This window comes from Danio rerio, chromosome 19 (genome assembly GCF_052040795.2).
Source record: "Danio rerio strain M-AB ecotype USA chromosome 19, GRCz13ab, whole genome shotgun sequence".
Classification (NCBI taxonomy): Eukaryota; Metazoa; Chordata; class Actinopteri; order Cypriniformes; family Danionidae; genus Danio; species Danio rerio.
In genome coordinates this window covers 10,729,916-10,754,705 of record NC_141039.2, presented here as the reverse complement: position 1 = coordinate 10,754,705, position 24,790 = coordinate 10,729,916, and the positions used below count along the sequence as shown (strand labels likewise).

Below are 24,790 nucleotides of genomic sequence, written 5' to 3'. Positions count from 1 at the left end.
ACTGCAAGACACTTTTGGTTTTAACAAACATAACCTGTAATTTAATTAAAAATGAAAATAAATAAATAATCAGCTAAATTGTAAAATATTCAGTACTGTGAAATATTCACTGCTACTACTACTGTTGCTGATAACGCTAATTTTAATGTCTAAATGTACAATATGTACAACCTATATTTATTTCTAGTCTCATTTTCAATAAATGATTCAGTTATTCACTTTAAAAATAAAATTTAAGGTTTCATTGCTAGATACATACAATTCAACATCCAGATTTCTTGACTAACTGCATCTCTGCTTAATGTTTATCATCTTTTTTTTTCTTATTTATTTTGTGTTGTCACTTGTCACTTTATGTACACTGGAAGCTTCTGTAGCCAAAACAAATTTCCTGTAAGTGTGAAGCACACTTGGCAATAAAACTGATTCTGATTCTGAACAAAGAATTATTCAGTGGTGTTGTTTTGATAGCTGGTTGTCGCCACCTATTGGTTAAATGATGTAATTGCTGCCTACAAATTTCATTTGAGTGTCAAGTTAAATGCATATGATGGTTATTTTGTGTTTTTTGACTTTAAACTAAAGACTGAATCTCATTCTTAATTTTTGCCTTTTTCGAACACAGATTTTAATGCAGCGATTCGAAGGATTATTAAACGTTTGCAAATCCCTGTTATTTATAATTTATGTTGTGTGGTTGTTGAGATCCCGAACTTTTAACGATTAATCATGCAGCTTACACTCAATGCATTAATGCAGGCTAAACAAGTAGTGACAGAAAACACCTTTAATAACCTTAGACACCCACCACATCCTGAATAACCTACCACAACTTCTTCCGTCATCATTACATTTTACTGAAAAGCCTAAATGCTTTCATACATGTGAGAGGCGATGTCTCTGCGATTTGTTACAAATTTAGTATACTAAAAAAAATGTATTAATCCGCAAGCCACTTGTTTCGAACCATGGGTTGTGATCCTTACAAATCATTGATCAACCGTGATCTGTTACACCCCTAATCTATAGTCTTTTTATTTTGAAATTTACATGTTTGTAAGATCTAATCTAATAAATATTCGATTTTTAGTTTTAACAACCTGAGTGCTTTGCACTTGGATTTTATTAGCATTTATTGTTATATTTTCAGTTCATTTGATTTTTAAATTTCAGTATTTTTGATATTTTTTTGCTTTAATGTGTTATTTTGTTTAGATTTTTGTATCACTTACCGTTTCAATCATTTTAAAACTTAACCTTACCATTAAGTTTCTTGAACTAAGGTTATTTTCTGAATTGGTAATCTAATCTAATGCTTATTTGTATTTGATTTTATTGTAGCTTTTTAATTAGCAAAAACATACATATCATTCTATCAATAGTTTAATTTTGGTACAAAATAACACATTACAATATATATTTAATTATTGTTTTATTGGCCTGCTATACTAATTATAAAATGACAAAGATACATAAGAGCCTCAGCAGTATGGCAAGGCATATTGGGATATGTTGACAAGTGTGGTCATCCCAGCATGGGAAGAACATCTATTTTAGAAGACCTTCACCAGAATTACATACGACTTTACATAACATCACGTGATGACACCATGACAATAGCCTTCACATACAAACATCAGCACGACCTAAAGCACATCACCAAAAACCTCTTCAAATAAGCGCTTTCTCGCACAAATGACTCCTTTCTTGAAACATTGTTTGCATTAAAATGCTCAAATCTTTGAAAGTGATCTGCAAACATGCATGTGTGAGTGGTAATGTAGCCTCTGTGCTGTATTTGTTGTTGTTAGCTGTTCAGTGCTAATTAGCACGGCAAGGTAGTTTGTAAGGTCTGATTATAGTTTTCCAGCTTTCCTTGGGAGTCCTTGAGGGACAGATGAACAAACTGGAAGACAGAAAGATCCACACAGAGGTGTGTGGGGAAGTGTGGCTGTGAACGGCGGGTCACACCGAAGCTATTATTAGCTTGGCGGCTAGTATTACAGGCCCGGGGTAGAAAGGGGGTTGTTCCAGTCTATGGCGGACGGGGCTCTGCAGAGGGGTGTAGAAGCCTGTACCCATACGGTAAAAATATATGTATTTTTTCTAATGTATCATTCATTTATTTTTTAAAATATATACCTTAAATATATATATTTTAATAAATATTTTTGTTTAAAATTTTTTGACAATTTTTTAAGTATTTTAAATGACTAAATTTTTAAACTCAAATTTTAAATATTTCCTAATTATATTTCTAATTATTTGGAATAAATAATTTTTAATTTCTAAAACAATTTTCACGTAATTGTTAAATAATAATTTTCTAAAAAACAATTAAATAAGTAAAAAAACATACTTGAGATCTCTGTCAACATTTAGTTCAAAGGTTGGAAATAGATTTTCTTGACCCTGATTTTTTAAATATATGTTGGTCTATGAAGGCTACAATTTTAATAATATATTTTTTTATTTCAAAATGCATTTAACACGTATTCAAAAATATTTTATCCCCCAAAAAAACTATATTTTACGGTATGGGAAGCAGATTTTAAAGGAGATGTGGAGGGAGGAGGGGGTGAAATATGGAGAAAGCAGAGGATTACATGTACTGTGAGGACGGCGAAAGTAACTGGATAGACACGTGGAATGAGAACGAGAGAGAGATGGGTTGTGAGGAAGAGATACATGATAAACCTATCATCTACATGGGCTCATTCCAGAGGTGAAAGTGAGCGCTTCAGTTCAATAAAACCGCAAATAGTAACACGTATAGAGACACATTTAATACCCTCTGAAGAGTAATAAAGCAAGCAGCAAGATGTAAATGTACATTGGATAGCAGGTGGCATGTTGATGTCTAAATTTATTCCTAAAAAATCACTCATTAGATGTTTTGGTTGCAAGTGGAATATATCAAATTGATCATTTTCATATGTAACATGTAAACATTTAAGCTTAATATAGAAAATAAAGTAAAACGATTGTAATGTTCATTCATTTTCCTGTGGATTAGTCCCTTTATTCATTAGTGGTCACCACAGCGGAATGAACCGCTGACTTATCCAGCATTTGTTTTACACAGTGGATGCCCTTTCAGCTGCAACCCATTACTGAGAAACATCCATACATACTCCGGCTAATTTTAGTTTATCCAAGTCACCTATAGTGCATGTCTTCCCTGCAGGCGCAGGACGTCAACATGACGTCTTATTGACGTTGTACTTCAAAGTACCCCAACGTTCTGGGGATGTTGGTTTTTATTCGAAAATGAAAATCAGGTTGATGTCAGAACTCAACGTCCAACCTAAAATCAACTAAATATCAATGTCAATGACGTTGGATTTTGGTCACTTTTCCAACAAAACCTAAAATCAATCAAATATCAACGTAATTTAATGTCGTTATTGGTACCATTATCCTTAGAGACTGGCTAGACATTGAATTTTGGTCACCTGACATCATGACCTAAATCGAACCTAATATTAACATCTTATGATGTTGTGCGCCTGCTAGGTTTGGATAATGGGGAAACCGGATCACCCGGAGGAAACCCATGCTAACACTGGGAGAACATGCAAACTCCACACAGAAATGACAAATGGCCCAGCTGGGGCAAGAAGGTTGCTGTTTCGAGTCCTGGCTAGAATTTGCATGTTCTTTCCATGCTGGCATAGGTTTCCATCCGGGAGCTCCAGTTTCCCCTTCAGTTCAAGGTTATGCGGTATAAATGATTTGAATAAAATTGGACATAGTGTATGTTTGTGAATATGAGACAGGTGTGAATGGGTGTTTCCCAGCACTGGGTTGCAGCTAGAGAAGGGATCTGCTGTGTAAAACATATGCGGTTGGTGGTTCTGCAGCAACCCCTGAGTGATAAATGGGAAAATAAATGAATGAATATTGTCTAAAGCACTATTCAGACAGCATTTCCTATGGAGACCTCTGTCAAAGAAAAACCTCCATAGCTCTTCAGTGATTGAATGGGTTATTTGGGATGTAAATAATTTGTGTGGATGCCTGAATTTTTAATACAACGAACCTGGAAGGACATTATGTGTCTTACATGCTCATTCACATGCCCAAAAAAAACATACTTATATGTGGGTTCCTCAAATATGACTGGTGAGATCTTACCCTGATGCAACTCATGCTAGATTTACACAGGGCATTGGCATCAGCACTAGCTTACTCATCATACAACAGCCAATTACATTGAGCTGCTGTGCAACTCAAAAAAAGAAACACCTATTTATCCAGAGTATATACAGGAATCAGAGAATGAAATTCAATACCTTTTAAGACCTTTTTGAAGACTCCTTACATACATTTTAAGACCTTAAAACTACTTTAGGGGTAACACTTTACAATAACAGTATACATAAATAATAATTTAATATGCAAACTAAACATTACTTTATTATGAATTATTGATAAGTTAAGATATGCACTAATCATGAATTAACTTTAACTACAACATGAGTCACATGAGTTCATGTGTAAATAACGACTATCTTAATTACTTGTTAGTACATGTTGCTAATTAATATATTAATTACTTAATAATTACTTTATAAACTTACTTAATAACTTAATTACTTAATAAACTTAAATAATGTATTAATTAACATTTAATTTTAAGCTAAATGTAACCAACATGAACTCATGAGCTGTTAATCTATAGTTATGTCATGACTTTACTTGGAGGGGCGCATCACTATTAACTCATCCTTAACTACTCATGAACTCCAGTTCATGTTGATGTTGACAGAACACTTCTCTGTTGTTATTCAGTGTAAACTCACTAATTGGACGTGCATAAGGAGTTCGTGAGTAGTTAAGAATGGGTTAATGATGATGTGACCCTCCAAGTAAAGTCACAACATAATTATACATTAACATATCATGAGTTCATCATGGTTAAATTAAGCATAAACTAATGTGGTAATTAATACATTAATTAACAATCAGTCATATACTAACAAGTAATTAAGGTAGCCGTCATTCACACATGAATTCATGTGAATCATGTTGTAGTTAAAGTTAATTCATGATTAGTGCATACCTTAACTCATCATCAATTCATAATAACCTAATGTTTAGTTTACATAATAATACATCTTTATTCATGTGCTGTTATTGTAAACTGTTACCACTTTAGGTTTTAACCGGAAACACTGGTGAGATTTTACCTTGCAGTACATTTACTAAATATTAATGTAAGAAACTAATCCAAAACTAAAACATTATTCATTTGCTGGATTAAAATCTATTAAATCTAGCTAATTCAGCAGGTTGATGCCTATAGAAATGCAGAAATAAGTGTTACCTTGGTTACTGCAGTAAACATAGCAGCGTGATGTCAAATTTTGTTGGATTTCATTGATTTCATAAACTAAACAGCATCTTGATATTCACAGATTTAATTCAGGGAAACTTTAGCATACAGCCATACATTGTATAATCAAAAATTATATAATGTAATGCCTTGCGAAATAGCATTTAATACATTTAAGGGCCTTGAATTTGTCCACATTTATTTAAATTTTAATACTTTTTAAGACCCCGCGGACACCCTGATTTCCCATGTTTTTTTTTTTGTAAAGTTTGATTAAGCTATTGTTAAAGATTTAAGCACTTCAACATCCACCAGCATCGTTTTCCCATTGTTTGTCATTGTTTTCAGCATTGTTTTTCTATTCAAAAATAGATGAATGTATCAGAAGATATTGATTATTTACTTCATTCAGAAACTATTGTTCACTCACTCATGTTGTTTTAATTCTGTAGCCCATATTTCGTTCATACTTCCAAAGGAGGGAAAAATCCACCTTCCATATTAAAGCAGTAGAGAGAGACCAACATTCAAGTCCCCAGCAAATCAAAACTAACCATATGATTTTGTTAGCTTACATTGCTAGTTCTGTAGTGAACAATTCATCTGTGCATGTCATTAAGAAAAAAAAATGTTTGCCTTTCTGCTCTTTTATTAAAATCTGAAAATGCACTTCCTTTTTGTTTTTAGTTAAATTGTCAGATGACGTATGTTTTAGCAAATGGGCGTGGCTAGCATATATCAGGGGTCGCCACAGCGGAATGAACCAACAACTTATCCAGCATATGTTTTACACAGCGGATGCCCTTCAAGCTGTAGCCCATTACTGGGAAACACCTATAAACTCTTACATTCACACATATACACTGTGGACATTTTTTCTTACCCAATTCACCTTTAGCGTATGTCTTTGGACTGGGGAAACCAGAGCACATGGAGGAAACCCACACTAACACGGGGAGAACATGCAAACTCCACACAAAAACCACAACTGGCCCAGCCAGGAATTAAACCAGCAACCTAATTGCTGTGAGGCGAGAGTGCTAACCCCTGAGTAAGTGTAATAGAGACTTATTTGACATCTTTTAAAGGAGTATAACAGGTCTCCTTTAAAAGCTTGTAAGTGCAATATGTATCAGTCCCATTCTCTCCCTATGAATTGATATTTCTTAGATTTAAATTTTCTTAGATTGTTCAATAGATTTCTTATAGAACAATTAAAGTGATTTGCAGAATAAATTGGTCAGTTGTGTAATTCTGTAGACTTAAGTGAGAAAATGGTTTTGTTTCAGGTCAGTGTGTGTATGTGTGGGCATTAGAGAAAGTGCTGCGAAGGAAGACACTGGGAATGTATTTTCCAGATGTCTGGGACTTATCCAGATGGCTATAAATCTAAATGTAGACTACTGCTCTTCCGCCAGTGGACTTACTCAAAGCATGTTGAGAAGATTTTCCTCTATTTTTGGATTCACTCTCCTCTGTCACCTCTCGATGCGTCACGTTGTTTTTGAAAATGAGGGCAGCGACTTTGCTTTCCTTTTTTTTTGAAGAAGAAAAAGTTTCTATGACAACTGTATGACAAAACTGGTGAAGAATATTAGAATCAATATTAAAAATTGCATGTTAATAAACTAGTATTTTAACAGTGAATAATACCTTCTCTTAAGTAATAGCTTCTTAAATATTAATGAAATCTAAAATTTAGATTTTAAAATAAAATAATGTAAAACAAATAATAATAAACTGCATTTATTGAGGTTGTATCTATCTATCTATCTATCTATTTGTCTGTCTGTCTGTCTGTCTGTCTGTCTGTCTGTCCAATGTATTTATCTGTTTGTCTGTCCATCCATCCATCCATCCATCCATCCATCCATCCATCCATCCAATGTCTGTCTGTCTGTCTGTCTGTCCATCCATCCGTCTATCCATCAATCCAAAGTATTTGTTTGTCTGTCCGTCCATTCATCCATCCATCCATCCATCCATGCATTCATCCATCCAATATATTTGTCTGTCTGTCCACCCATCCATCCATCCATCCAATGTATTTATCTGTCTTCCGTCTGTCCATCCATTCATCCATCCATCCATCCATCCATCCATCCATCCATCCAATGTATTTATTTGTCTTTCTGTCTGTCCATCCATCCATCCATCCATCCATCCAATGTATTTCTGTCTCGATGTCTGTCTTTCTGTCTACCCAACCATCCATCCCTCCATCCATCCATCCAATGTATTTGTCTGCCCGTCCGTCTATCTATCCATCCATACATCCATCCATCCAATGTATTTATCTGTCATCCATTTATCCATCCTTCCATCCATCCATTCAATGTATTTATTTGTCTTTCTATCTGTCTGTCTGTCCATCCATCCACCTATCCATTTATCCATCCAATAAATTTGTCTGCCCGTCCATCCATCCATCCATCCATCCATCCATCCATCCATCCATCCATCCATCCATCCATCCATCCATCCATCCATCTATCCATCTATCCATCCAATGTATTTATTTGTCTTTCTATCTGTCTGTCTGTTCGTCCATCTATCCATCCATCATCCAATGTATTTATTCGTCTTTCTATCTGTCTGTCCGTTCGTCCGTCTATCCATCCATCATCCAATGTATTTCTGTCTGTATGTCTGTCTTTCTGTCTACCCAACTATCCATCCATCCTTCCATCCATCCAATGTATTTGTCTGTCTTCCATCTGTCCATCCATCCATCTATCCAATGTATTTATTTGTCTGTTCATCCATCCATCCATCCATCCATCCATCCATCCATCCAATGTATTTCTGTCTGTATGTCTGTCTTTGTCTATCCAACTGTCCATCCATCTATCCATTGTATTTATTTCTGTCTGTCCATCCATCTATTCATTTATCCATCCATCCATCCATCCATCCAGTGTATTTATCAGTTTTTCCATCCATCTGTCCATCCATCCATCCATCCAATCTACTTATCTGTCTGTCCGTCCATCTGTCCGTTAGTCCGTCCGTCTGTCTGTCTGTCTGTCTGTCTAATGCATTTATCTGTCTGTCTATCTGCCTGTGTGTCTATTTATTTTTTTATTATTATTAAATCCTGCTATAGTTTTTTTGTTGATTCAGGGGTAATGACGCTGTAAATGTCTTTCACCAAAAAGTGTCAGCTTATTTACCGATATTTTTTGGATGTTTTCCTCTGTTCTCAGCTATATGGAGAGTACAGAGAGCACCCTGGTGGGTCTCAGCGGAGAGAGGCTACTCGCCTTCTGATGGAGAGACAGCGGAAAAAACATGGACATCACCACCACCACGGACACTACCATCATGCTCACCAGGGGCGCAGTCACAGCCGAAGCCGAAGTCGCCATCATAGCCGGCCCCATCTGGATCTGGAGATAGGGAGCATTCATGATAGACCAGAGGAGGAGCAGGGCCACACGTCGTCCTTCAAGAAACGCCGCTCTTACTCCAAATGCAGAGGTCAATAATAATGAGCCTTGAAAAGCAGATGCCAATAATGTTTGAGAGGTTTAGAGTCTGATTGGGATTGTAATGTTTTCCCAGACTGTGTGGCTCGAGTACAGAAGTTCCTTGTCTCGAAATTGGGAGAAGACTGGATCTTTCTGGTGTTGTTGGGTATTACCATGGCGTTAGTTAGCTGGAGCATGGATTATGCTAGTGCCAAGAGTCTGCAAGGTACTACTTCACCCAGAATTCCACAGCTACTACTGGCTTTTTCTTATATGTTATGTGTATTGTAGGTCCAGTTTATTTTTGTTCTCATTTTGGTGTAATATTTCAGGGGTTTTCAAAGTTCTTAAACATGTACTGTGCATAACCAAAACTGTAGTATGTTTAGGGCTCAAACAAACAAACAGCAAAAAAAATCGTTCAACAGTCTGAATCCGGCAGATCTACAACACCGATAGTCATTGGGTCTACAAGTTTCTCCATAGGCTAAACGTAAAGTCAAATTAGATGCAGATTTCATATAGTTTGACCTACAGTAACCTCTGAAATAGCTAATCAGGGGATACTTTTGGTCAGAATACACTAAATATCCCTCAAGATACTGAAATACCCATTATTTATTAATTAAATAAATGAATACATAAATTTGATTTACCAAAGCATGTATTACACAAACTACCATTGTATTTATCTCATACACAGTACAATATGCGGAGAAATATTTTACAACCGCCTGTTCTTATTTTTATCAATTAGAATCTAAATTATGAAGTATAATAAGATGTAAAAGTGCTTGCCTGTATATAGAATCTATACTGTGTACATTGGACATTGAATTATTGCATTATGCAACATTTAAGCTGCTAATGTGGCAGATATCAAATATGAAGGGCAAATCCTGGAATGAATGAATACGTTCACCTGGAGCTGTTTCATTGCAAATAAATAGTTAAACGGTCAGTAATATGTTTGTTTTATTATTATTTACAAAAGAAAAAAATAAATAGTATACATTAGCAGTAAATAAATTAGCAAACAGTTCAGCTCTTAAATTTAATAAATGTTATAAAGAAATAGAATCAAGTTATCAAATCTCATTAATCTTTTCCTTACTGTATAATTTACACATTCTGATTAAAGAGCAACGAATGAATCTCTCATTTATTTAGATTTTTTGTTTGATTACATTAAATAACAGAGGTGTCACTTTAAAAATGCATACATCTAACATTATAATGAAAGCATTTGATTGCTTTCCTGACTTTTATGCTGATTTAGGACAAAATTAATTGGAAAAAAACCCCTCAATGACCAACATGTTTAGATGTTGTTATTATTATTAATTATGTGTATAAGTCTGTTCAAACACGCACCCAAAACTCAGACTTTCGCTCTGCTTCAAATCGCATGTACAGAATCCGTTTGGGAAACAGCGTCTATTTATCACTATGAAGCACGTCAGCTGACAGTCACACACTGCTATATGACGGTTTTGAGAAATGCATAGGATGGGCGACGGCACCTGAAATGAAAAGGAAGGGGAATCACACCGTTTTATATCTACTTCAAAGTGTTTTAATGCCTAAATAAAGCGAAAGCAAAGAACAGACTCACATTTAAGAGCAAGGGGTGGCCCCTGATGGTTTGGCGGTTTGAATTGCATATATTGTAGGGAAGATCGGCTCTTTAATGTTTGTTGCCACCCATCGGGATGATAGCAGGATAGAATTTTAAAATACAGGGAATCCTGGGAAAAACGGGAGGATTAACAGGTATGCTGTTGACTTCTATAGTAGGAAAAACCAATACTGTGAAAGTCAAAGATTACAAATTTTTAGCTTTCTTCAAAATATCTTTTTTTGCATTCAACAGAAGGAATCCCTTAAAGGTTTAAAATAAGTACAGGGTAGGTTAATGTTGACAGAATTATCAGTTTTGGGTGAACTACCCATTTGTAACATGCATTGATCTACTTCAGTGAATAATAGTAGGGCGTTGACTGGGACAGTTGTAAACTAATATCTGTCACTGCTAGTTTTGTATTATGTAACATTTATTTATTATTTTAGTTGCATAACAAAGTCAATAAAGATTTTGCACAAATTTGTATTGAAAACCCACCTACAGATAGCTTAAAGAGATATTGATGTTGGTCACGGGTCAGGTCCGGGCTAAAAAAATTGCAGATGTTGTCAGGCTGGTTCAGATTAGGACTTAAATACAACAGGCCAGGACTTGGTTAGGGCTGGAGCTCAGCTCTACTCCAGAAACAAAGGCCAGCTGGTCACCTACCACACCCTGCAGTTAATACTGTGCCAATTATTATCCTTGAACCCAAGCCCAGTGAAGTGTCTAACCTGTTTCACAAAAAGCCAACATCAACCATCATAGTGTGTTTGCTTGGAGAGTTTGAGGGCATGAAGGGAAGCCATGCCTGCACTTACACCGTTAAGGGAGAGCTGCTGCTGAAATTAACACAGTTATTTGAGGATTTCAAATAAAATGTTCTCCTTGATCTTCCATGACTTCCCATTGGTACTCCTCAGCACTGAGTCTCCCGCATCTCAACTTGTTCTGCCCAGCCCAAGAATATCTTGCATCTCTACTTATTCCACCAAGCTTAAAGTCTTATGCTCCCTCTCCCACCTCCATTACTGATCTTTGTTGGTTGCTTGCACAACCTTGACTTATTATTTTTATTTATTTTTTATTATTTTATATTTTTTGCTTCAGCCTACTGTGCCCATCCACCTCTTGTCTTTCAGGTCCCTGCTCCAACCTACCATTTAAACCTCCTGTCCCCAACTTCAGCCACAGAGCCCTTAACTTCACCTTGGCGCTCCGACCCATCAGCTGCATGGTTTCACTGGGCTACCTCAATCCTCTTGCTCCACTTTAGTCAGTTGTTGACTTGCCTTCATACTAGTATTTCACTACTCTGGATGTGTCCCTCTTGGTCCTTTGACTTAAGTTCCAATATTCCAGGTCCTAAACAAGAAAGATGCTCCTCAAGTCCACTCATAAGCCAGTCACCTACAACTGGTTGAACCTGCCTCTTCATTCTCTAGGCCAGAGAAGAAGTGGTCCCCAACTGAGCCTGGTTTCACCTAAGGCTATTTTTTCTCAATTTCTACCAATGATGGAGTTTGAGTTCCTTGCCACTGTCAGCTTTGATTTGATCTATTAAGGTTGGTAAATCTGCCCTACTGTTGATCTCTCTCAAAGTGAGAAACCTAATTTTTGTGGAACTACCTGCTGAACATTTATCATGTTAATAAGAATTCGTATGTTTGCCATTTTCTTTTTTTTATCGCTGTAAAGCATTATAGAAGTAAAGGTGTCTTCACTTGACTGCTGACCTGTGGTGTCACCCTGGTTCACCCTATTGTATTTAGCGTGGGTTCCACCTTCATCATCTTATCTCCATCACTCTACCCCAGTCTACCAGTCTTTCTTGGGGTTGTGGGCCACCATGGTTTCTCCATTGACTCTGCCATGGACTGCACTTTTCATCTGCTCTTGTCATCTCTGCCCCAATCATCTTCTCTTTTGGTTGCCTGCTCTCTGCCAACCCTTCATTGGCCTCCTGAAGTACAATGATGCACCTTTCAAAAGAGGGAGGCAAATATCATGTAAGTTCTGTCTTGAGTTTATTCCATTGGTTTGACCTAAACCACTTTTCCACTATTGTGACGAAGGTTCTAACAGTTGAGCACAGTTCCTCTTCTAGATGAGCCTGGTATGAAGGCGTCATTGCATGATTACAATTGTTTTTATTATGTAATTATAGGCATGGTTAGACAAACGTGCTGGCCTTATAGAGTGCATGTGTGTGTATGATGTTATCACTTTTTTGCCTAGCCAGTTCCTCCATAACTGCCTAAACAGAAGTGTACTATTTATTTATTTATTTATTTATTTATTTATTTATTGTTATTCAATTAAGTAGATATCAGAAATAAAATGTCCCCAAACAGAAATATCTAATAATCGCCCATACAGCTGTTTACATTTACATTACTGTGGCAACAACCAATGCATTTGTATTACGTTCCAGAGATCCGTTATCATCCCGTTATCAGCACCATGCTGGAAAATTAAACCGTAACAGTGCTGACTGATCTGAATTGGAACAAAATGGATGGGATTTAGCTTGATAGTGACACAATTGTGTCTCATCACGACACAATTGAAGCTCATTTCTTAGTAAGCCTTTCACAATAATCAATATATTGACTTATTGCACAACACATGGACAGGTCCTCAATCATTTTTGACAATGCAATAAACATCGCCCATACATAAAAAACAATTCCAGCGACATTTTAGCTGATTGTGCAACCTTTCCTTCTCTATCGGAGGTGTCAGTATCAGTATGAAAAAAAACTCTGTAGTATTTACTATAAATTATTATGGTGTATTTTCATGTGAGTGTCTGACAACTGTAAATAAATCTGGTAGCATATATCGCAGCCTCTAAACATTTATTATTATTTATTTAGGATGTGCGTTTTCACATTCTGATTCCAATGCCTAATTTTTTATTTGTTAAAATGACTAGAATTAATTGTTACTAAGATTAAAATGTCATGTTTTCTTTGGAAGAGTATATATGAATTATGATGCTATGATATTCTCATTCTGGCGTTGTTTAATGAGTGGCATAATATCGTTTATCCAAATATATTTTGGTGGAATATATATCGTACAACAAAAAATAGATATCGTGACGGGCCTATTTATTAGTCTCCATGAGTGTTTTGATCTTTGATACACCTGTCCTCGGTTCTGATGACTACCCCATAGGTTTTAAGCATTTTTTGGTACTGTTTTTGTATTGCTTTCCTTCTGCATTTTTAATTCAATGTTTTTTTTTCTTTTGTAATTTATGCCTTACAAAATAAACTGATTTTATTATAGCTGTGTAAAATATTACAATAATATTCTGTAATATAAATAAAATACTGCATATTTAATACACCTATCAAACACAGTAATACTTTACATACAGTGTTCAGCATATATAAGTACACCCCTCACAAATCTCTCTTTTAAATTCATATTTTTAATGGGAAGCTATACAATATTATATTTGTGCATATACATTAGATTAGTCAGTACTGAAGCCAAATCTGGAGCTTATCTAACAAAATACCTTAGGATGACAGTCTAAAAACTAGTATAGCCAAATGTATATGTTAACGAAAAATATTAAAAACAAATTTAAAAATGAGGAAAAATGAAGAGAAGCAAAAAAAATAAAAATTTTGTTGAAATTTTGTAGGTTGTATTTTATTTTTGCAATATTTTGCTTGAATTTAATTGTATTATCTTTCAATTTCTAAATATGTTTGGTGACTAAAATATAATTGTAATAAATGTATCTGTTTTGTAAATCTGTTTTGTTTTAATGCACTAAATATGTTGCCTATATTCACTGAGAAATGGATAAAAATATTCATTTTCAAAATGGGGTGTACACAATTATGCTGAGGACTGTATTACTTTTTAGAAAACTGTTTTTTTATTATTTAAAATATTATTTACATTATAACAATGTCACAAAATCATGCTTTAATGGTCATTGCTTTTGAAAACCCCTGTTCTATTTTGCCAACTTAATTTCTACACATTATTTTGCAGCTTTCAGTGTTTGCCACAATTTTTGCTCCACTGGGTTTTCTTTCATTTATTTTTGTTTACATCTTCCTCTTTCCTCTCCTTCATGTGTTTCATCAATTCTTTCCTTCCCTGTATCCCTTAGCCTATAAGTGGTTTTATGGTGAGTTGAGGGGAAACATCCCACTGCAGTACCTGGTCTGGGTCTCCTATCCCATGGTGCTCATCCTTTTTGCCTCCCTTTTCTGCCACCTGGTCGCTCCTCAGGCAATTGGTGTGTAGTCTGACCTTTCCCTCTGCTTTGATTTGACATATTTAATTAGCTGTTTTTCTTAAATTTGCTAATATCTACGTATATAAATTATTTGCAGCTTCAACAACTGTAACTGCTGCAAACTGTTTACTACTTAATATCGCCACCTGCTGATTATACAGTGCTTATGACCACTGATTTACAATTTTTACTATAACTATACTTTGTTTTAAAATGTTAATAGAATTACAGTAAACATTAACCAAACTTAAGCAAAAACAAAAATCAACTAGTTCACTCAAAAGTGTATTTTCAGTGCTGTTTTGTTCAAACTACTTATTTTAAATAAGTTAAAACAACACCATTCTTACAACTCAATTGTTTTAAGATGAATCCACTTCAATTTGTAAAAACAATTAAGGTAACTTAATTGATTTGTGTTGGGACAACATGAAGGATTTGTGTGGAACCCAGCGTTTTTTACACTGTAGTTAAGGGACATTTTCTCACTTTATTTGAAGTTGATGTACATCAAATCTTGGAAATGGGTTTTTCAAAAGTAACAAAGGGATTTTGAATTGAGATCAGACCATGTAATCCAATTTTACATTTGATTTGGATCAAACTTGCCTTTTGGGTTTTTTAAATCTTTAAACTCAGATTGGGATCTAAATGATCCAAAAAAAAAAACAAGATTATCCTGATCCCATCAGAAGGGGGAATTCAGTTGTGACAAAATAAAATAAAAAAAAAGTTTTATTTATTAAGTGAATTATCACAAACTTGATGGTTTCTAATGACATATAAATAGATATCGTAAAAAAAAAAAAAAAAAAAGGCGAAGCAGTATTGTATTAGAACAAACGAAAAAGGTTGTTCATGTGTGTTTGATCAGGGTTGGAGCCGAATGTAGCAGGGGTGCATTTCTGAAAACCATCGTTAGGCAACTAAGGTGCGAGTTGTATCGTTACAAACATAGTTTGTTGATTTGGCAGTTCCCAAAAACATCGTTCCAACGAACGTTCGGAAACTGCATTGCAAACTGAGAACATAGTTCCTGGCTGTGTTCTAGTCCTAATTATCCCCCTTATGCCCTATTCCTTTAGAACATTCTAACCTTTAAACTTGGAATTATTTTTTAAGCATTAAAGTCATCCCTCTTAGGTGTGATGTACTTTGAAAGTATTTTTAAAGTTTAGTTTTAGCAACCTTCATGTTTTTACAATTGCGCTCCCTTCACAATGCACTTTGAAAACATGGATGCCATTTTGAACACAGCCGTGGCTCATGACGAAAGCTATAGGTGACCTAATATTTAAAAGCAGAATTTACGTTACGAATCCAAAGCTTGTGAAAACAAAAAACATAGCATACGTTAATCGTTTAAATTTATAGTAGGTTATTTATTAAGTATCTGTACTGTATTTGACATGGGCCTGTTAGTTAGAACATTCTGCAGTGGTTTGCATGTGTCAAATTGTAAAAGTATACTTTTCAAAAATAAAATAAATAAACAATATCCTACATAATAATAATAATAATAATAATCATTAATATTATTATTATAGAAGTTTTTTTTCCAAATAAATAATAAATATTAAGTTTCATTTCTTAATAAATCACCTCAATAATTATTTATTAATTTATTGATTTATATATGAGATTGGAATACGTGTTACCGTACGTTCACACCGAAAGCGGCGAGAGCGTCAAAGTAGCCGGAAGTCATTCATTTTCAATGAGAGCCGGTGGCGATAGGCGGCAAGGAGCAGCGCGGCGCGTCTTCGCCGGCGTGAGCGTCGAGGAGAGTTGAAATGAAGTCAACTTTATGGTAATGAGCTATGACGCGGTTCGGCGACCAGCAATCACAATGAAGACGCCCATCGATTGATAGCAGTTCAGAGAACACAGACCAGTGAACTTTGGTTCCGACCACAGTTGTTCCCAAGGGTTTGATTATTGCGGTCGCCGGATTTCCAATTATTTACAATTTTTTCCTACAGGAACATACATTAAATAAGTTACTGGCGAGTTACTGATGTGCATTAATGTTATATAAATTTATCTTAAAAAAGCGGGAATCTCACGCGATGTGACAGGATATTTCAGACATATGGACACATTTTGGATAAATAGAGCAAAGCCACACCACACGCAACTTGATCTTCCATTGTTGTATGAATTTGATAAGAAGTGCGCAACATTTTCACGCTAGAAACATGTTTTATGCAGGAATGCAACTGATATGCTGCAACGGCTCCTTTAAATACTAGATCAATGTAGCGAGTTTTGACGCTCTCGCCGCAGGAGCTGAAGGCAGAGAGCGTTGTCGCCAGGGCGGCCAGAGCGACCTTGGACGCTCTCGCCGCTTTCGGTGTGAACGTACGGTTAGCTTTTGTAAGTGAATTTATAAAATATAAATTCAAAATTTAATTTGCACATAGAAATGATGGGGTTCTTCTCTAAAGAAGTTGTTACTCCACCCTGTTTAGAGCATCATTATGGGCATTTTGCGCTATAACTAACGTGGTTCAAACAATGCATCTGCGACAGAGAAACTATGGGTTTTGGGAAACACTCGTCACTACATCGCTCTTTTGCCAACCGATGCATCGTACTATGATCATTACTTTGTATAACTATGTATGTGACTAATAAAACTTGACTTGACTTGACTTGATAGTTCAGCTGCGAGTTACGTCTTTGTTTGGGAAATGCACCTCAAGAAGATAGATGTTTAGGAGCAGGGCTGAGCACCCTTGCAATAGATATATACATAGGCAACTTGTAATATACACATGAACCTATTCAAAACCAAACTGCAGGAAACAAGCAGGATAAAAGTTTACTTTTGAAAAAGTTCTGTACAAAATAAGTTCAATTTAATTAATGTCTAGCTTGGAGTCATCAAAAAAGTGACATAAATCCATTATCATTTTTAACTCTGTTGACAGACATTTGCCATTGATTTTTCATGATTCATTCCTTATTTTTTATTCCCCCGAGCGCATTGATTGTTTTGTTATTTACTTTTTTCCTTCTGACTGATATTTCCCCCCCAGGCTCTGGTATTCCGGAGATGAAAACCATACTCAGAGGTGTTGTGCTGAAGGAGTATTTGACACTCAAAGCATTTGTTGCGAAGGTGGTGGGACTCACTGCTGGCCTGGGCAGTGGTATGCCGGTTGGCAAAGAGGTGAGACGTATTCGATCTTGTCAGTCTCGCGTAACATACACTATGGTTTACCATTTCATATTATACAAAATTCAAATTTGGTGGCCAATTGGGTCAACTCTGCTCCGTCTAACCTTTAAATCCTGCTATTTTTATGCATTAGGGTCCATTTGTTCACATAGCCAGCATCTGTGCTGCTGTGCTCAGCAAGTTTATGTCGTTCTTCTCTGGAGTCTATCAGGTAAGCAGAAGTGCATGGAGATTCTGCACCGCACATTTGGCATCGCCATTCATAAAATGGAGTAATGCTCGTATATCATCCAGGGATGAGACAGGGTGCTTTCTGTTACGCATTATCTTTGAGGACAGTGCTGATAAATCATCCTGGGCATTTATATTACCGTGTATTATTTTCCATCTTTCTATACCTGTACCCTCAGCTGTGTCCGCTTCTTTTGTTTCTATTTTTTTCTTTGTCTATATCTGTGTCAGTAGAGCCCATATGGTTATACAGACATCCTCACTGTGGGCTGTGCAGTGGGGGTCGGATGCTGCTTTGGAACCCCTTTAGGAGGTAAAGTGCTTTTTTTTTTTTGCCGTTTCAGCTTATTTTGGAAGGTGAAATTCAGTCACTGGCCACTTTATTAGGTATATCTTGCTTGTACTGGGACTAACTGGTTTATTAACTCGCTCACATTCATTTAGCAAGGTGCTGGAAACATTCTTCAAGGGATATTGGTCCATTCTGATATCAGAGTATCATACAGTTCATATAGAGATTTATGAATTGAACATGCATGACGAAATGATTTGAGCGTTGTTACATCACAAGCGGCCCTGATGGAAGTAGCCATCACATTGTGGGGTACACTGTGGTCATAGTGGGACAGACAAAAATCTGCACAGAAATGGCTAAAACAATGTCCATCGATTTTGTCTGTGGCTAAATATAACCCAAAAATTCTGTATGGTAGTGTGTCATTTTTGTTAATAATTTACCAAAACATTAGTTGTCCTCCGTCACGGGGTTCCCAGGTTTCTTTAAGTGAAGTTTTTAAACTAATTTCGAGAGGAGCACGTGATATAATTGACAGCAGCTCGCCACCTATCTACACTCATTAGTTAGCCAATCAGATCTATCCTAACCCACTATAAGTAGCCTAGCTAGACATTACTCCCTTATCTTCGTTTTCCGAAGAAACCCCCCCCATCCACCCCTTTCTCCTCCTTTTCTCCTTTACAAAAAGGGGAGCTCTCGAGAACCACCTGATCTCGTACTCCCCTCACATGCTCTATGGACCTGGCGGGAGCCCTGGGCTCAACTATCTCCGAGCTCAGGGTTCTCTCCCGGGACAGCATGCCAAACCTGCTTACAGCTGTCAAGCAATATCTAAGTGTGAACTCTTGAAAGTGTTTAAAAACCAACATAGGTCCTTGAAAGTGCTTGAATTTCAAATTGGTAGTGTTATTGTAACAATTGTACTGTGCTTCTTTAAAACTGAACGAAAAAAAAAAAAAAAGAAATTCTTTATAAATCTTACATTTAAATATTAAACACTCACCAGCCACTTTATTAGGTACACCTGTTCAACTGCTTGTTAACGCAAAGTTCTAATCAGCCAATCACATGGCAGCAACTCATTGCATTTAGCCATGTAGACATGGTCAAGATGATCTGCTGCAGTTCAAACTGAGCATCAGAATGGAGAAGAAAGGTGATTTAAGTGCCTTTGGTTGTTGGTGCCAGACGGGCTGATCTGAGTATTTTAGAAACTGCTGATCTACTTGGATTTTCACGCACAACCATTTTTAGTGTTTACAGAGAATGATCCGAAAAAGAGAAAATATTTTAGTGAGCGGCAGTTCTGTGGGTGCAAATGCCTTGTTGATGCCAGAGGTCAGAGGAGAATGGCCAGACTGGTTCAAGCTGATAGAAAGACAACAAACTCAAATAACCACTTGTTACAACTGAGGTATGCAGAAGAGCATCAAGAGCATCAATGACCGCACAACACGTCCAACCTTGAGGCAAATGTGCTACAGCAGCAGAAGACCTCACCGAGTGTCACACCTGTCAACTAAGAACAGGAAACTGAGGCTACAAATTGGCTACAGGCTCACCAAAATGGGACAATAGAAGATTGGAAAAAACGTTGCCTGGTTTGATGAGTCTCGATTTCTGCTGCAACATTCGGGTGGTAGGATCAGAATTTGGCAGCAACAACATGAAAGCATCCATCTATCCTGCCTTTTATCATATATATTCATTCAGTCGGATGGGAGTGGTGTCCAATTAGTACCAATTGAGCATCATGTCAATGCCACAGCCTACCTGAGTATTGTTGCTGACCATGTCCATCTCTTTATGACCACAGTGTACCCATCTTCTGACGGCGACTTCCTGCAGGATAGCGTGCCATGTCATAAAGCATGAATCATTTCAAACTGGTTTCTTAAACATGACAATGAGTTCACTGTACTCAAATGGCCTCCACAGTCACCAAGTCTCAATCCAATAGAGCATCTTTGGGATGTGGTGAAAAGGGAGATTTACATCATGGATGTGCAGCAGACAAATCTGCAGCAACTATGATGGCATCATGTCAATATGGACCATTTCCAGTACCTTGTTGAGTCTATGCCATGAAGGATTAAAACAGTTCTGAAGGCAAAAGGGCGGTCCAACCCGGTACTGGTAATTTGCACCTAATAAAGTGGCCGGTGAGTGTACAAAAGCTATGACAAATAATGCATTTTATCAATATTTCAGAAACCACATTTGAACATTGCCTGTATATAATTCAACTAATTCTGTTCTTCTTAATAAGTTCTTTGAACACAACGATCAACATTTTTGAAAATGACACATTCATATATTATTATTACTATGACATTTTAAAGTAAATATTAAGTGTAAGTGAAATATAAAGCACAGGACAAACTTCTATGTTTCTACAGTATATGCTGGGTGTGTGAATTAAGGTGTATGATTTAAAATTATTAGTGATTTAAAAATTCCTTAAGTCTTTGAATTTGGTGTCCATGATAGTGTGGGATAGACCATAGTGTTAGAAAGTTTGAAAATACCTGCTGTACTGTAAATGTTTATGATCTTTATCCAGGTGTTTTGTTCAGCATCGAAGTTACATCAACCTACTTTGCTGTGAGAAACTACTGGAGAGGCTACTTTGCTGCCACGTTCAGCGCTTTTATTTTCAGAGTGCTGTCAGTGTTCAATAAGGATGCGGGTGAGATACTAAACAATATCCCAGAAGGAAGCAAATGTTTTCGGCAGCACTGAGATGCTCAGATGTCTCCTTTCTATTGTTACAGTCACCATCACTGCTCTCTTCCGCACCAACTTCCGCATGGACTTTCCTTTCGACCTGCAGGAGCTCCCGGCGTTCGCCATTATTGGGTGAGAGCGCTGGGCGAGAGCATGCCGTTCGTGGTGAGGGCACAATCCTGAAGCTGTGTGTGTGTGTTTGTTTGTGTGCCATGCTGTAACACTTGACACACTCGTAGACCTGAACACACAGCACTTTAAAATTATGCATTATTACTGTCAGTGATTAAAGTGAGCAGATATTGGTGCTAATCAGGGTAGGTCCGCGTACTATCCATTCATTTGATTATTCCTTTTATTCTGGAAAACAAAACAAGTCAATATTTTGTTTTTCTGTTTATTCTGTAGGTCAGGGCAGCTCAATCCTGTTCCTGGAGATCTACCTTCCTGCAAAACACAGCTCTCACCCTGATCAAACACACCTGAACCAATTAATTAGGACCTAAAACAGCACTTGATAATTACAGGCAGGTGTGTTTGATATGGGTAGCAACTGAAATCTACAGGAAGGTAGATCTCCAGGAATAGGGTTGAGCACCCCTGCTGTAGGCACACAAAAACTAACAAAAGCTCATCTGTTATCCTGTTTTTAACTGAAAACAAAGAATAAAAACAAGTACAAAACAAAAATGAGATAAAGCATTTATTTGTGTATTCCTTTAACCAAAAAAAAAAAAAGAGAGAGATTTAAACTTAAGGGTATGCACGAGATGGAGACACCCCTTTTCCTGCCGATTGGTCAATAGCAACACCTATGAATTACTCGCATTTACATCTATACTATTGAATATTCAAAGCAATATATGAAACTTGCATATATACATAAACCTGATGCATGCATGCACCCACATACACACTGGCATATACAGTTGAAACCAGAAGTTTACATACACTTTAAAATAAGGAACATAACCACTTTTTTATCTGATGGTAAATCTTACTAAACCTTTACTGTTTTAGGTCCGTTAGGATTACCTAAATGATTTACATTTGCAAAATGCCAAAATAATGAGAGAATTATTTTTTGAGAATTTTTTTATTAATTTCTAGACAGTCAAAAGTTTACATACATTTCCTTGGCATTTTTTTTTTAGCTTTGCTTTTAAACTGTATAACTTTGGTCAAATGTTTTGGGTATCCTTCCACAAGCTTCTCACAATAGTTTAAAGGAATTTAGGCCCCTTCCACCTGACAGAATTGTTGTATCTGAGTCAGATTTGTTGGCTGTCTTGCTCGCACAAGCTTTTTTAACTCTGCTCACAAATTTTCTATAAGATTGAGCTCAGGGCTTTGTGATGGCCACTCCAAAATATTCCCTCTGTTGTCCTTAAAGCACATTTTAACTAATTTGACAGTATGCTTAGGATCATGGTCTGTTTTGAAGACCCATTTGTGGCCAAGTTTTAATTTCCTGCCTGATGTCTTGGGATGTTGCTTCAGTATTTCTACATAACGTTCTTTCTTCATGATGCCATCTATGCTGTGAAGGGGACCAGTTCCTCCTGCAGCAAAACAGCCCCTCAACATGATGCTGCCGCCCCCATACTTCATAGTTGGGATGGTGTTCCTAGGCTTGTAAGCTTTCCCCTTTGTCCTCCAAATGTAACACTGGTCATTATGGCCAAACAGTTCAACCTTAGTTCCATCAGACCACAGGACTTGTCTCCAAACATTATTCTTTTTCCCAGAGTTATTTAGCACATTGTAATCTGGCTTTTTTGTTGATTCTGGCTTGTTGATTTTCCCATGTTTTCACACAAGGAAGCGGTGTGTTTGAGGTTTTCCTTAAATACTATTCTACAGTTGTGCCTCCAATTAACTCAAATATTGTCAATTAGCCAATCAGAAACTTCCGAAACCTTGACACCATCACCTGAGCTTTTTCAGAGGCATAAAAATCTTATTGTATGTAAACTTGACTTTCAAGAAAAGTCAACGATTTCTCAAAAATATATCTCTCGTTTTCTGCTATTAAGCATAACAGAAACTAATTTGATAATCCTAACCTACCTAAATGAGAAAAAAGTTTAGTCATGTTAACATCTGACTTTTTTTTAAATGGCTATGTGCCTTTTTATACAGTGTATGTAAAGTTCTGGTTTCAACTGTCCAAATTCCATTGCTTTCTAATAATTCTAATAATTTAATTGCATAATAAACCTTTATAATTTGCTGGAGCATTCCAAGCATTATCTTTTATATATTTTATATTTAATTTAATCTACTATTACTATTCGACAGATGTAATTCCTCTATTAATTGGGTTATTTCTATTTAATAAGCTGATTAATTATTATTTATATAACAAACTCAATTTAAACTCAAATGACTTTTGAGAAGTCTATAGCACATACACATAGAAATTGTATATGCGTTTGTGAATTTTATTTTGCACGCATCAAGTTTACTTTCATATGTGAGAGTTTTTGGGAACATATGCATAGATCTAGTTTATATGTATATGTGAGTGTATATCTGGGTATTTGCATGCATCAAGTTTATGTATTTACGTAAGTTTCATAAATTTGTTTTGGTTTTGCATTTGTTTTAATATTTTGTTTTAAGTTAATAAGCAGAATAACAGATGAGCTTTCGTTTTTTTGTGCCTACAGAATAAACAGAAAACTAAAATATTAAGTTTCGTTTTCCAGAATAAAAGGAATAATCAAATGAATGAATGGTACATGGACCAGGGTATCTTTCAACCAATCCAAATCCATTTACAAAAAAAAAAGAAAAACTCGCTTACAAAAAAAAAAAATATATATATATATATAGGCTCATTTTTTTTTTTTGTTTAGAGTAGGAAAACAAATAAGGACTTTTAAATTCATTATACACACGTAGGCAGTGCTGAATTGCCCTTATATATATATATATAAAATTAAAATAGGGGGAATTAAAATAAAAACAAATGGTACCCTTTGTTATTGCCCCAAGGCCCAATGTGTTCTTATTCTGGTCCTGCAAACAACTATTAAAAAAACAATATTATTTATTATTATTAGCTTATTGTTATTATTATTATTATTATTATAGTTTAGGTCTACAGTAGCTCTGAAACAATCATGCAAACCAGGTTCTGCTCAGAAAACTCATGGTCAGGTGCACAGCAGCAAGAAGTTTGGCGGCAAACTATAGGCATATTATTATTATTATTCATTCATTTATTTTATTTTCGTCCCTTTACATTATTATTATTATTATTATATAGGTCTTGCTCGGAAGCAAGCATGCAAAACAGGTTCTGCTCGGAATGGCTATCTTTGCTTAGCATCAGGTGCACAGCAGCAAGACGTTTGGCAGCGAGCTGTGACCCGTGACTGTAATGACAAAAGTGTAATAATACTGCTAATTTACATTTTTATTTAATTTATACAATGTAAGCCTGCTAACTGATCAAATGATAGAATATGTAAACTTAGCTCATATTTATAATGAAGCCTATATTATTATAAATAATAATAATAAAAAGCCTGGGCAGACTGTTGTTGTGAGGACGACATCACAAGCTCAGATTTGGTTGAGCAATCGGAGGGAAAAGGGCATTTCAGCACCGCCTACATGTATATAATGAATTTTAAAGTC

General features: G+C 36.1%; 2 protein-coding genes across 5 annotated transcripts in view; one reads left to right on the top strand and one right to left on the bottom strand.

The window, feature by feature from the left end:
* si:rp71-15k1.1 overlaps positions 1-24,790 on the bottom strand; it is a 465,095-nt gene that overhangs the window by 80,447 nt on the left and 359,858 nt on the right. The gene's annotated exons all lie outside the window — the stretch shown is intronic.
* Positions 1-24,790, top strand: part of clcn1a (chloride channel, voltage-sensitive 1a) — a 51,887-nt gene that overhangs the window by 5,764 nt on the left and 21,333 nt on the right. For 2 of the 4 annotated variants that reach the window (XM_087295073.1, XM_087295072.1), the window contains exons 2-9: positions 8,545-8,818; positions 8,903-9,034; positions 14,574-14,702; positions 17,744-17,877; positions 18,020-18,097; positions 18,352-18,430; positions 20,979-21,104; positions 21,190-21,274. In XM_087295073.1, the coding sequence (XP_087151199.1) occupies positions 8,545-8,818; positions 8,903-9,034; positions 14,574-14,702; positions 17,744-17,877; positions 18,020-18,097; positions 18,352-18,430; positions 20,979-21,104; positions 21,190-21,274 (1,037 nt within the window). Of the gene's footprint in view, positions 1-8,544; positions 8,819-8,902; positions 9,035-14,573; positions 14,703-17,743; positions 17,878-18,019; positions 18,098-18,351; positions 18,431-20,978; positions 21,105-21,189; positions 21,308-24,790 lie in introns of those variants that run through there. The other 2 variants (NM_001082910.1, XM_087295074.1) reach the window with 2 other exon arrangements.